Raw genomic sequence first — 13,612 nt, 5'->3', positions numbered from 1 at the left:
ACAGCGGCGTGGCCCTCGAGAGAGTCCCCGCCCATCCCAGCCGAGAGTTAACTAGATGCCAGGTCTCTATTGTATGTTGTGTAGGACCGAAGAACCTCTCCCTTCCCTTACTATCAGGAGTGTACAAAGCCCCCAGATAGCCGGACCCGTCTGTTTGATATCGATCAAGCACGTAAGCTGGGTCATCCGGAGGGTGATAGATCCAGTGATTTACCGCGACCAGCTGCGCCGCCCAGTAGTAGCGCTGCAGGTCTGGGAGTGCAATGCCTCCATCGTACAAGCCCTTCGTTAGTTTTTTCAGTGCAATCCTGGAGGCCCCTCCGTCCCACAACAGGGTGCGAATCTCCCCTTCGACAGCTCTAAAATACAAGTCTGGGACCTTATGTGGGCAATTTTGCAATATATAGAGGAAACGAGGCAGAGCCAGCATCTTGAAAAGCGCCGCCCTTCCCAACAGCGACAAGGGGAGCGACCTCCAATGCTTCACATCAGCTCGCAGCCTAGCTAGAGGGGGAGCCAGGTTGGATTTATAGAAACAGTCGGGGTCCGGTGTTATGAAGACTCCCAAGTAGCGAAAGCCCTCCATTGCCACTGTTATATTACAGTGCGACGGGAGTCGGGGGGCCCAACCTCTCAGCATATAGAATATGGATTTATGCCAATTAATGGCATATCCCGAGTATTTACCAAAATTTGTGAATATGTCGAGTACCGCTATGATAGATTTGTATGGAGAGGCTAGGTATAACAGCACATCATCTGCGTATAGGGATATACGGTCTTCCAAGCCTTCCGCCCACCGCAGCCCTCGCACCCCAACGTCTCTTCACACCCAGGCCGCCTGCGGCTCCAGTATAAGAGAGAATATTAACGGAGACAATGGGCACCCCCGTCGCAGCTCGAACGTCTGGGAGGCATAGTTGTTGACTCGCACCTGTCCCAGCACTCCGGTGTATAGAAGCCGTATCCAAGCTATAAATTTAGGGCCCAGTCCCACCCTCTCTAGTACCGCAAACATATACGGCCACTCAATAGAGTCAAATGCCATCGAGGCATCTAGAGATAGCACCGCCACATCCTCCTCTATATATTCCCTACGGGCCATCACGTTGTGTAGGCGCCGAATATTAAGGGCTGTGTTTCTGCCGGGCATAAAACCCGACTGATCCGGGTGGACCAGTGATGTGATAACTGTCACCAGTCTATTGGCTAAGACTTTGGCCAGTACCTTCGTCTCTGTGTTAATCAGTGAGATTGGCCTGTACGAGCTACTGTTGTCGGCCGGTTTGCCTTGCTTATGTAGGACTACTATGGTGGCTAACCGCTGATCTGCTGCCAATCTACCTACTTCCAGGCTCTCTTCATACATGGCTTTGAGGTGCGGCACCGTCAGGGAAGCCGTCGCCTTCAGAAACTCCACTGGAATACCGTTTGGGCCCATTGCCTTTCCAGATTTGATCTGCCCCAGGGCTTTCCGGATTTCTTCGTTCGAGAGATCTGCCTCCAAGGTCTCCCTTTCTCACCCCGAAAGACTTGGCACATCACTGTCCCGGAGGAGCAGATGGGAGTCCTCGGCAGTATAACTCGTAGAGGGGGTATATACTCTTTCAAAATGGTCAGCAAATCGCTCCGCAATTTCTCGCAGGTGTAGCACCGTGTCCCCCTCCGGTGTCGTCAGCCTGTGCACCCATCTGGCCCCCTGTTCCCGTCTTTCTAACCAAGCCAACGTCTTGCCCGCCCTGTCGCCAAGTTCGTAGATTCTGTGCTGGATGGCCCGGAGCTTAGCCACCATCTGCTCCCTAGTTTTCAGTCTATATTCCTCCTGTTTCAGTAGAAGCCTGTGGCTCACGTCTGGGGAGGGATTTTGTGCCTGCTCCAACTCCAGTGCCAGAAGGTCCGACTCCGTCTGGACCACTAGTTCTCGTTTTTTGGCAATGTATCCAGTCTTCAGGGACAACGCTTGACCCTTAAGAACTACCTTATATGCTTCCCATAACGTTTGTGCGGAGTCTACCGAACCCATTTTTTCAGTGAAATAGTTCTCGGTTTGCTGACGGAGTTCATCCCGGATATCTGGTACGTGCAGAAGCCATGGGTTAAGCACTATGGCAGCGCGCGGTTGACGTTCCCAGTGCGTATATTCTAGCCATACTGGCGAGTGGTCCGATATACCTCTCGGTAGGACTTTATATTGGGCGAATTGACCTATGGAGGACAGATGAGTGAGAAAATAATCTAAGCGTGAGAGGCTGCCGTGGACATTTGAGAAATATGTGAATAATTTGTCAAGTGGGTGGAGCGCACGGCCTACATCTGTCAGCCCCATTGCGGTCGCAAAGTCAGCCATTAAGGTGGTTGCTTTCTCTTTGGATCTAGGTGGTTGGCGGTCGATCGTGTCGTCTAATGCGAGGTTGCAGTCTCCCCCCATAATCAATGTGCCTTCTCTAAGTCCCACCAGCCTGCCCCCCAGGTCTTCTAGCGCCGCCCTACCCAGCGCCGGTGGTAGATACACTGAGAGGATGTTTATATGTCTACCTTCCCATTGAGCCTCTGCCCCCGCGAACTGGCCATTTGCATCTGCCCATGTCTTGTGGACAATTAGGGGGGTGCTTTTTTCCACCAAAATGGCTGTTCCCCTGGAGCCTGTGGTGTAGTCCGAGTGTATCAGAAGTTTATACCCCCACCTATTGAGGGCCTTGGACTTGTGGCCTACCAGGTGCGTCTCTTGCAGCAGGACCACGTCCGGCGCGTGCCTTTTCAGATACTGCTGCACAATCCCTCTCTTAATCTTATCGCCAATACCATTTACATTCCAGGTCATTACAGTGAGTGATTGGTCCCTACCCACCCCCATAACTGTGCATCTTACACTTTCCCAACACCCAGATGCCCACCCCCTGCGAGGGAGCCTCTAGCCGCCCACCAAACATACGTCGTAGCCTGTACAGCGTGATCATACTATGCTTCCAAATCACAGTATAGCAGTGTTTACCAATAAAACCAACCTCAGAACAACTAACCCTGTGCCCCACCCTATCAGTGTCCTCCCCCCTCCCCACATTCTTGCTTGTACAACAATTTAGATTCAGAACTCCCTCACCCCCCCACCTCTCCCCCTCCTCCCCCCACCCTGCCCGTGGATTCAAAACTACCCACTCCCAAACATGGCAGAGTGCCTCTCTCCCTCCCTGAAATGCTAGTTGTGCATCGGGTGGTCAGCTCCCGCCTCCCGCCTGTTCATAGTACAATTGACTGGTATTTTGCCATCCACTGTTCGATTTGCATAGTCTTGAGTGTCTCCCAATACTTGAAGCCCTTTAAGTTTATTATCACATATTAGATCACTATTTGTAAGTCTCATTTGTCTGGGTCCGGCAACTCCTGTCCCGGACTCCCCCCCCCCCCCCCCCCCACCCTGTGCTCTCCAGTCTGGTCTCGGCCCCCCTCCGTGAGACCGGGGGTCAGTTCTCCTGCTCTTTTGACTGGCTGCTCTCCGATGGGCCCCTCTTTGCATCTTCTGCACGGCCATTTCTATGTATGTAGGACCCACCAGGCCGTCCCCCGCCCTTGCCCCCCACCGTATTCCAGCCTTCCATCCAGTCCCAGGCGGCCTCGGGCGAGTCAAAGAAACACGTTTTTCCATCCAACTCCACCCTCAGCCTGGCAGGGAACAGCATTGCATACTTCACCTCCCGGTCTCTCAGTTCCCTCTTCACCGCCTGAAAGCTGCGACGCTGGGCCTGAACCCTGGCCGTGAAGTCCGGGAAAAAGGAAACCTCGAAGTTGTCCATCTTCAGTGGGGGGTTCGCTCTCGCGGTTTGCAGGATACTGTCTCCGTTGCGAAAATTGAACACTCGGGCGATGATGGGCCGTGGGGGTGCTCCCGGCTTTGGTCTGCCCCCCGGCACTCTGTGGGCCCTCTCGATGGAAAAATAATTGGACAGAGTTTTCGCCCGCAGGTGTTTCGTGATGAGATCTTCCACATAGAGGTCCGCCGCCGGCCCCTCCGATTTTTCGGGAACACCTAAGATGCGGATGTTGTTGCGGCGAGCCCGACCTTCGTACTCATCCAGCTGTTGTGCCATCAGTGCCTGCTTCTTCTGCATGTCCAGCATCTGCTTTTGAAGTTCCGACGTGTCCGATTGTAAGGCGCTCATGACCACCCTGAGCTCCTTGACTTTTTCGTCCATCTTTCGGAGATCTGCCCGAACCAGGGAGACCTCCACTGTGACTGAGTCCACAGAGGCGCGTACTCCGCTGATAGCCGCCATGACATCGTGTAAGGTGCGCTCCGGTCCCTTCGTGGAAGCGCTTGTTTCTCCGTCGTTTCCACCTTTCGGTATACTGTTCGCCTCCTCAGTCTTAGACCACGCATACTTGGCCAGCTGCTTCTGGGCATTGGTCTTCGATCCTTTGCCCCCTGCTGCCATGGCGATGCGCCCGTTAAGTGTCTCCCTGATAAAGGAAGTGGTGGGGGGGCACCAGAGAGGCGGTGGTGGCACCGGGACCGCAAGTTGCACCCTTCGACTCACTCCTCCGTCCTTCCGCCCCAGCTCCTGCTGCACCCAGATGGACCTGTCGGGCCAGCAGCACCCACCGCCTGGACAATGCTGAGATCTGCGCGTGTCTCCACCTCCGAGGCCTCGTAGGTCCGCAATTCAGGCCCGCATGTGTATTGCCGCTGGAACAAAGAGGGGGGGAAGGGGCGCACCGGCTCCCAGTTGTGTGTCCCAAGGGCTTCGTAGGGCAGTTGTCCCCGGGCCCATTCTATTGCTTGAAGCGCGGGTTCCAGTCCATCCCTCAATTCCGCCCAGCCGTGCTCCCAGCCAGAAATAACCGGATCCCCCCCCCCCCCCCCCCCCGTGTCCAACCCAGCGCCTCGGTGGGGGGTCGGCCGCATCCGTTCTCTGGCGGCCGCTGCCTCCGTCACCACTTTGCTCACCAACCCCTCAGGTTGCGGTGCGGTGCGGACCCCGGACCGAGGTCCCCAGATTCGCGATTGTCCCAGGCCTCTCTATTGACTGGCAGCGGGGCTAATAGGCCCAGATCACTTTTAGTCTGTCCCTGCAGGGCGGCCGGCTCCCTACCCTGGCGCCTCTCGCCTCAGCCTGCGGGCTCGCTGTCGCTGACTCCGCTCCTCCCCTCTCTCATCCGCCTCAATGGCCGCATAGGCCGCAGACCGGGGAGTCTATTTTTCCTACGCCCGTCCGGATGTCCCTTCCTCGACGGACCGCTGTCTGACCCGTCCACGATACTGTTCCTACGGTGGGTGCAGCCCCATCAGAGAGGGCCAGAAGTACAGGGGCAGAGATACAGCGCCAGCCGCTACCAACGCGGAGTTGACTTTACGTTGTAGGGTCACCGGTTCTCATAAGGCTGCAGGGCCTCCCCGAGAGACCACCAGCACGGGGCGCCGTTAGAGCGTTCACTAGGCAGTATGGGCACAGACACCTCACGTCTCGCCTGCCCCGGACCCCAGTTCGGAACACCAGGGGCCGTCGCCGGTGCCTCAGTTCACGTTGCGGGGATAGACTCACCGACCTCCTCCGGTCCCCGATCAGCTGCGATTTCAGGCCTCCACCGGCTTCGCGGGCAGCAGACACCGTCCTAGTTCACCCGCTCACCGCAACGGGGGGGTCGCAAGACCGCTACCGGCCCTCCGGCCGTTCGGGAAATCACCAGCGTCTCGCAATCCCACAGCCGACAGGCCACGCGGCGGCTCCCGGGGCCTCGTCCGGCCCGACAGCGCCAGCCGCTGAACCGGCTATAGGCTGCTTCGCCAGGTCCACTGCCGGCCCTAAGGGATCGGGCCGCTCTGCCGGAGGTAGCGTGCGTTTGTTGGGCTATCTTGTGGGGACAAATGGACGGATATTTAAGTGGATATGCGGCGCGGTCGGCGGAGCCGAGCAATTAGAAGGCCATCTTCGCGCTCTGCTTGGCCACGCCCCCCTGGGCATCATTGTTGATTATCAAATCACAATGACCAACCAAGCAACCACTGTCTATGCCAGCTGCTTTAGCATCCTCAAGATGCTTAAGAAAATCTGTAAGTGGCTTTCTCCTGATTCTCGGAAAAGCATCACCCAAGAGCTTGAACAGATTAAATAACACTCTCTATACCGGTATCACTACCCATCTCACTAAGAGGCTACTGGTTGTACATAACGCAGCTGCCAGATCCATTCTGAACTTGCCCCATCACACTTCCATCACAGGCCACTGATTACAACTTCACTGTGACTCCCTGTGCACAAGTGTGCGCTCTTTAAACGTCTTGGCCACATATACAGAATGCTAAATAATATCCGCCCATCCTACCTCAGCAACAAAATTCACTTCCATGTCCCTTCCAGGTTTCCTCACTCAGCACCCCTCCTGCTTGCCCACACACCCTGCATCTACGGCTCCAGAGCAGGAGGTCGCTCTCTCTTACCTTGCCCTGACATCAATGAACAAACTACCACTCTATGTGCACTGCACCAGTTCCTTCTTGGATTGCAGCAAAGAACTTCAAACCTGGCTGCTTGAACTCCTTTTGTATTTTTTCAGCCTTCTGGCTTGCCTTTCCTCATTGTATATCCTTTCTGGGTGGCATGTTACATTATGTTAACATTATTTGTAGTGCACATAACAGGGGAGACAAGGGGCCGCTCTGTCTTGTACCTTGATGGATGGTGATGGACTCTTATAAACCTACCCGTTGCTTATGTAATAATTCTATCCATTGTATAAAATTAGGCTCCATTTCCATTTTGGGGAGAATGGCGAACTAAGTTCCATTCTTCGGAATAGAAAGCTTTTTATGTGTCCATGGGCATGAGCATCACTGGTCCTTTCACCCCAGTGCATGCATTGCATCGTCACATATCATCTATAGAGATTATGCCTCGTGGCCCTTCCAAGCATTATAAAACCAGACTGATTATGTGTACAAAGTGAATTATAAGTATAACATTTATTGGCTCGTATTTGGGCCAAGACCTTAGTCTCCACATTTAGTAAAGCTATCGGCCAATACGAGGAGTGCTCCTCAGGTGATTTTAGAATGAGTGCTTGGTTTCTTCCCTTAAATCAGGCATGAGTCATCCCTTCACAATAACTTCTTTATACAGCCCTAGGGTATGCGCTGCAGTTTTATTAACAATGCTTTTGTATAGTTCAAAAGGCAGACTGTTGGGGCCCTGCACCGTACATGACTGGAAGTGGACCAGGGCTGTCTCTATCGGTTTAGATTCTATGTCTCAGTCCAAGCCCCTTTTTCCTCAAGGTCAAGTGTGGGTGGTTGGAACTCACTAATAAAGATTTAAAGTTCAGATGCACTGCATTGTCTCCCTGGCCTATGTATGTCCTTAATGTATTTGCAATCTCTGTACTACCCTTAACTTTTGCTAACTACGTTAGTTTTTGTCACTTTTATCGATCTTGAGACCTGATCTCTTTTGTCTAACCAGGCCGGCACTTTGCTTGCCCTATTTCCAAATAGATGCCTGTTGTCAAATTAAGTATATCTTCTTGGCTTAATTCTCTTCTAACGCTCTTAAGTCTGCCAGTTTTGCAGCCAAATAATTGTCATAATGCACAAAAAAAACTCTAATGTAAAGACCTCCTCTTCCACACCATCTATTTGTTGGAGTCCACATATTCCCAATTGTCTTGGAAGAAAAGCTCTCAAGTCTGTATCATATGTGCTTTCACTTCCCTATTTTTAAGGATCCATGCGTCCACACACAACCCCGCTGGGCTAGAACACGGTCTCGGCTTCATGGAACCAACACCGCAGAGTGCTTCGATAACCCTCTAGCTAATAGTTTGGCACCTGCTAATATGGCCACATATCTGCTCAGTGTGAACACATAGTCCAGCCTTGTTAATGTAACAGACTCCCAAACAGTAGGGGTATGGTCTTGTTCTTGTGCTTAGTATCCTCCATATGTACTTTAGACTTACTGCATCCATGGGCGTGTATAAGAGCTATGACAGTTGGCCAGGTGTTAATCTGAATTGCTATCAAGTATAAATTTAAAGTCCCACCCTTTACAAGTGGGTCCTTTGGGGAGCTGCACTCTTGCTTCGCTAAAGGTACTCCCTGCTTTTCATTTCAGTGTCAAAGGCAAATACATCAAATTTACCCCCATCTTCTTTCCCTCCCAGTTACCCGTAATTGCTGCATCACAACCCTGTGGATTGGTCATTGACTCCAGCATAATGGATGGGGTTGATCCCTGCCGGAATGGGCACCCGTCTAACACTGGCGCTAAAGCAAACACGGGCCAACAGTTTGAATTTACCTCTGGATAACAAATGGCAATTATTGCCATATAAATGTATCTCTTGTGTGGCACAAGAGCAGGGTCTTTTCGGTGGAGAGTTTGTTAAATCGCACCCCTTTTTATTTTATTGCCTATGCCAATACCTTTTTACGAAACACATTATCCCAGTGACAGTCATTTGATCATCCCAGCCTATCTCTGATGTTTTGGTTTGTTATCTGATGTTGGGTTTCTCCTTTATGCGGTTTCAAAAGTTGCAAACTCCCTTTCACTGCTCCACTTACCTGCCCCACCTCCCCCTCCCTACTTCATTCGGTGGTGGGTGCTGAACCTCTGATCTTCTAAATGCTGGATGTGTCTGTCGCCCTTTCCTCAAACATTTACAGAACACAAGACTTTCACTAACTCTGGACTCTTGTTAACCTCAACTAGTGGGGTTTGGTTCTCTTCGTCCCGTCATTCATCCCCTTAGCAATGATTCCATCAATGACATACATCTAGCTAATTGTATCAGGAGTGTCTTTTTGGTGACATACTCACCAACAATACCACATGTTGGCCAGTGCAATATTCCAAAATTCAATCATGCTCATGGCATTACTTTAATATTGTATGGTCCTATAAACTGTTTTCACAGGTGGATCACAAACAGTTCCTCCAGCGTTCAATCTGCATTATATATTCACAATTTGGACTTTAATTTTCATATGAATTCCTATGAGGTTTTTACAGTCTTTTTCAGGTTTATTTCAGATGCCATTCCCTATTCCGCTTGGTCATGATTATCTGTCACATCTTGGTCACCCTCCTTTGGTTGATTTGTTGAAGTGCTTATTTGATTCTCAGTGTCTTCTTCTCTCAATTCCCTGTCTGATCCATGAATGCCAATTCAGCAAAATTCCATGGGTAGCGGAAGTGGTCACGCACATGTTTTTACCTCAATGACATCACGAGAAGTGACATAATGTGACAGTTGACAGCGAATCCCAGGAAATGACACAAACCTTGATCCTGATAACACCATGATAACTGAGGTCACTGAAACTAGTATATCTCAAATACAAAAGTATTGCTAAATTAAAGGGAGATGCACAAAGAAGAGATTTAAAAAGAGAGATTTAAATAGTCTGAATAGAGAACAGAACGGCAATTTTAAGAAGCCATAGACTATTTTTTATTCGAACACTTGCACTCCCAGAGAGCAAACAAGCCTATCAGTGTTCTTCAGCAGCTTTTTTTTTTACAGATCTCTGCATTTTACGGATTGTCGCAAAGTTTTCCTTAGGAGCCTCTTCAACTATGACCACTCTATTTGATATCTTCTTCAGGTCCTCTCTCAAAATATTTAATTCTATGGAAATTGAATATATATTGTGCTATGGTACAGAGCTGGAGTCCTTAACTTCTGCTAACACTTCCCTCATTGTTGGGCGTTATTTAGAAGGTCTCAGGGTTTACTCCCATAAAATAAGTACATACATAAAAGGGTGATTTGGGGGGAGCTTAAACACATGAGAACAACAAAAACATTATATACTGCTATTGATTACAACTGCTGCGTGTGGATTGGACCATGACTCACAAGAGGTGAAGCCTCGAATGAGTCCCAATGCCCTACCCTCCCTAAACAATGGTAATAAATAGAATATCATACTATGCACATCTGCAAATTTGGTGTATACCAATGTATTTCTTCATATGTTTTTCATTAGGAACAGATATTGAACTAAAACCAGGATGCAAAGGGGTTAAATGTACCCTGCAAGAAGAGTTGTTTCAGTGTGTAAAGTAATTGGTATATGCAATCTGTAGGCAGTAAAAAGGCTGCACTGGAACAATAAATGTGTGAGCCAGGGTGAATAGTACTGTTGCTCTAATAACATGGCTTTTTTGGCTCCATTTATTTTCACGTCCATATAAATGAGGCCAAATAACGGCTATTTGGAGAGACTTTACTAAGAAATCTACATTCACACATTATTACAGTGCAAATTCCAAATTCGAGTTTATTACCTTAGTTTAGAAAAATTGCCATAAGAAAAAAACTGTTTATTGCCTCACAGATCGCATTTAAAAATGACTTTACACAGGTAAACAACTCTGCTAGTAGTCAGGAGATCTCTTCAGTGTAATTTTACTTTTCTGAACAAGTGTATTGGTTTTGGTTAAAAACCTTTTGTTAAAATAAACGCACATAAAAAACCAAATTGGCATATACACAGAAGCGCATTGTATAACTTTCAATTTATCATCAATGTTGTGAGAGGGGGCGGTATCATGAGCCACTGAAATCTTTACATCTCGTGAATTATAGCACCTCGCCACACTCAATGGTAATAAACACCATATTACACTTTGTACATTTGCATATCCAGATAAATATGGTGGTGTTGCATGGGAATCCCCCCCCCATAAGATAAATACATATCTATTGTGAGGAAAAACCTCTTGAGTGTTCACACTGATTGTTTTGCGAACCCTGGACTGACAATGGAAACATTTGCTCATCACTGCTCGGGAAGTGCATTTGGGAGTGTTCAGATATGTTGTTACCTTGAAAGGGACCAGGGTCATGGCTGCACAATATGGGAATAGAAACCTCTGATTCCAGGCTACAGTGTCACCAGCTTGGCACCAGCCCAGTGGGAAGCAGGAGCTGGTCACACAACCAGTTTGCTGTAGTTGATGAGAAGGGGACTTTTTCATTTCCCTAGGCATATCCTGGGCTAAGAGACAAGTCACCCCAAGGGTGAAAGAGTTGAGCCGTGTTGGATTCAACTCAGAAGAATCACTGTGGGATAGTTTGTACAAAGACTAACAGGATGCACTGCAAAAATGGGAAGGGTTGACCCAGGGAACTTTTTCTCATTTGTTAGGGAATGTCCAGGAGTCATGCCCACTCCCTGGATATTGAAGCCTATAAACACAGCTCATCACCACAGGCCAACAGAACCCATCTCGACCAGCAGAACAACAGAATAGGACTGAACTTGCTGTTTGTGACCTGTGGGGAGAACAGAAATACTGGGCTTCCTCCTACTTGTACCCAGGACTGGGAAGTTGACTCCAAGGGCCAGTTGGCTGCTCTTCTGTGTGGATACATGGAAATACGCTGCAAGAGGCCTTCTTCCTAAAGTCAAAAACTGTTGAGTTGCAACTAGACCTAGACTGGTCCCTGCTGTGGCCTTTGTAGGAGTGAGACTTGTCCTCTAAGGGCTATCCCCGAGGTCCTTGGAGGTTTTAAAGTTAGTAAGAGAAACTGCTCCAGAAAGTTTGAAAAGTTGGGATTAGTAAAGTTTTAATCTTTCAGGACCCTCGGAGCATTAACAGGACCTTGTGGCAAAGCGGTCTGATTTTGTGTCAGATTTCGAAAGGACTTGGTCCAAAATGAGCCTAAGTATAAAGGTAGAAATATCGACAGGAGAGTCACAAAATCTATCCACCCGACGAGAAGAATTCAACTGCCATAAAACTTTAATTTTGCCACTCTGAGCATTTCCCGCAAAAAAACTGTGGCTTTGATAAGACCTCACCCAACAGCCACCTGACTCTGAGAGGACTGAGCCGGACACAGCATTCAGATTTGCCCCACTGTAGGATTTAAAGGTCTATTTCAGAGACTAAGTCAGAAAGTAAAATCTTTGACCGTAAGGACCTGCTGGGTGTATCCAACCTCTGCGGTTGGAAAATTGTGCCCAGGTACTGGTCACTTACAAACTCTAAACAATGTTCTAAATTTTCTTGCCTCTTTTTGCGCTGAAACTTTAAGAAATCATCCCTGGTCCCCTTTATTGGATTTAATACTTTTGAACTCATTTTCAAAATAACATTCTCTTATTTGTATACATTTGTTGTGGGACTTTTATTGTGTTGCGTTTTGACTTCTTAAAGGTTCTGCTAAATGCTAAACCCGTTTTCCCTAGCGAAGCATGTCTGCTCTGTGCCATAGCCCGGGGCTGAGCCAGTTTATTGAAAGATTTGGGCTTATTACTTGGAAAGGACTTGCATCCCCCCCCCCCCCAACTAAAAGCCCACGTTACATATATAATAAAATAAATAAATTATGGCCTATAGGGAGTTGGATGCCCTTTAATATATTTAACAAACAAAACTTCAAGACATAGACAAATATAAGCTTACCTGCAAAGTTGTGATGTAATGGAACTCCTGGTGCAGTCTTCATGTTGTTGTGACTTTCAACCCTTCCTAGCTTCGCATGCAGTATGCGAGCCAATCGAATATCTGCAAGCATGTCTTCTGTACATACTCACATGGAATCATGTGTGAAGTATACAAGCCAATCAGACACTAGCATCATGAACAATACATACACTGAGAGCGAAACTGGCCCATTCACAGTACAGCTAGAGCCATTTGTGTTCACGTTCACATGCCCGTTCCAGTAAAGCAAACCAACAGCACCCACATTTCTTGGAAATAAATGCATCTCATGTAGCACCACTTTTAATGAAAATGTGAAACATTACCTATTGCCAGAGTCAGGGCCTGGTCTTCCAGTAGTTGAACCGTTTTCCCTGCGTAGAGGTTTTCTTTCTTCACAAAGTTGCCAAAATAGTTTTTGTGAGATGTCTCAAATTTTAAACCTACTTCACCAATAGCTCTGGAGTGTGACGAATCCACATTGTCAACATATTGGGGATCTTTGGGAAGAAAAAAAATAGCATGATATATTATCTATATTTGTAAAACGTGAACATACTCCCTACAGGCAGTGGTGCACAATGTGACGCGAGGGCATTAACCTACAGAGTGTAATAACCCACACGATCGGCACCCCCTCTTCCTTTTCACCAACGTGTACTCTGAACACAATAGTAACACTATTCACAATAACCGTTGCAGGTTAAAAACAGACACATCCTGTTAGTACTAGAGTGGGGCCACTGGGTACACCTGCTGGAGCAGGGTTTTCTGTTTAAACCCGAACATCAGCTTATATTTTTGTATGTCATAATTAAAATTACTAAAGAATAATTACTAGATATTAATTTTGTCGAGTGTTCTGACTAATCAACCTTACTAATGAAAAATTATACGTGGGAATGCAATTGCATGGCTTGATTAATAAGTGAACTAGGTTGGTGAGCAAATTAATTAAATATGTGTGGCTAAAGTGCTATTTGTTGTGTGTTTGTGCTTTAAAATAATATGCTTTAACGCTTCTTTATGTCGCAAATGGCTAGATAAATGCATACACATAAGGGTATTAGTGGGAATTAACACTGTATAATCATTACGATGTAGTAACGTTGTTTTGTGTTTCTTTTAATTAAGATTGCCCATTTTGGCCTGTTGAGAAATGGCCGACATTTACAGCCTGC

The 13,612-nt window shown here is 48.0% G+C and overlaps 1 protein-coding gene across 4 annotated transcripts in view; it reads right to left on the bottom strand.

The window, feature by feature from the left end:
• Positions 1 to 13,612, bottom strand: part of LOC146855927 (uncharacterized) — a 651,622-nt gene that overhangs the window by 551,951 nt on the left and 86,059 nt on the right. For all 4 annotated transcript variants that reach the window (XM_085653872.1, XM_085653873.1, XM_085653876.1 and 1 more), the window contains exon 5: positions 12,758 to 12,931. In XM_085653872.1, the coding sequence (XP_085509998.1) occupies positions 12,758 to 12,931 (174 nt within the window). The remainder of the gene's footprint in view (positions 1 to 12,757; positions 12,932 to 13,612) is intronic.

This window comes from Triturus cristatus, chromosome 4_1, assembly GCF_964204655.1.
Source record: "Triturus cristatus chromosome 4_1, aTriCri1.1, whole genome shotgun sequence".
Lineage (NCBI taxonomy): Eukaryota > Metazoa > Chordata > Amphibia > Caudata > Salamandridae > Triturus > Triturus cristatus.
Note: the sequence above shows the minus strand (reverse complement) of the source record. Positions and strands in the feature narration are given on the sequence as shown.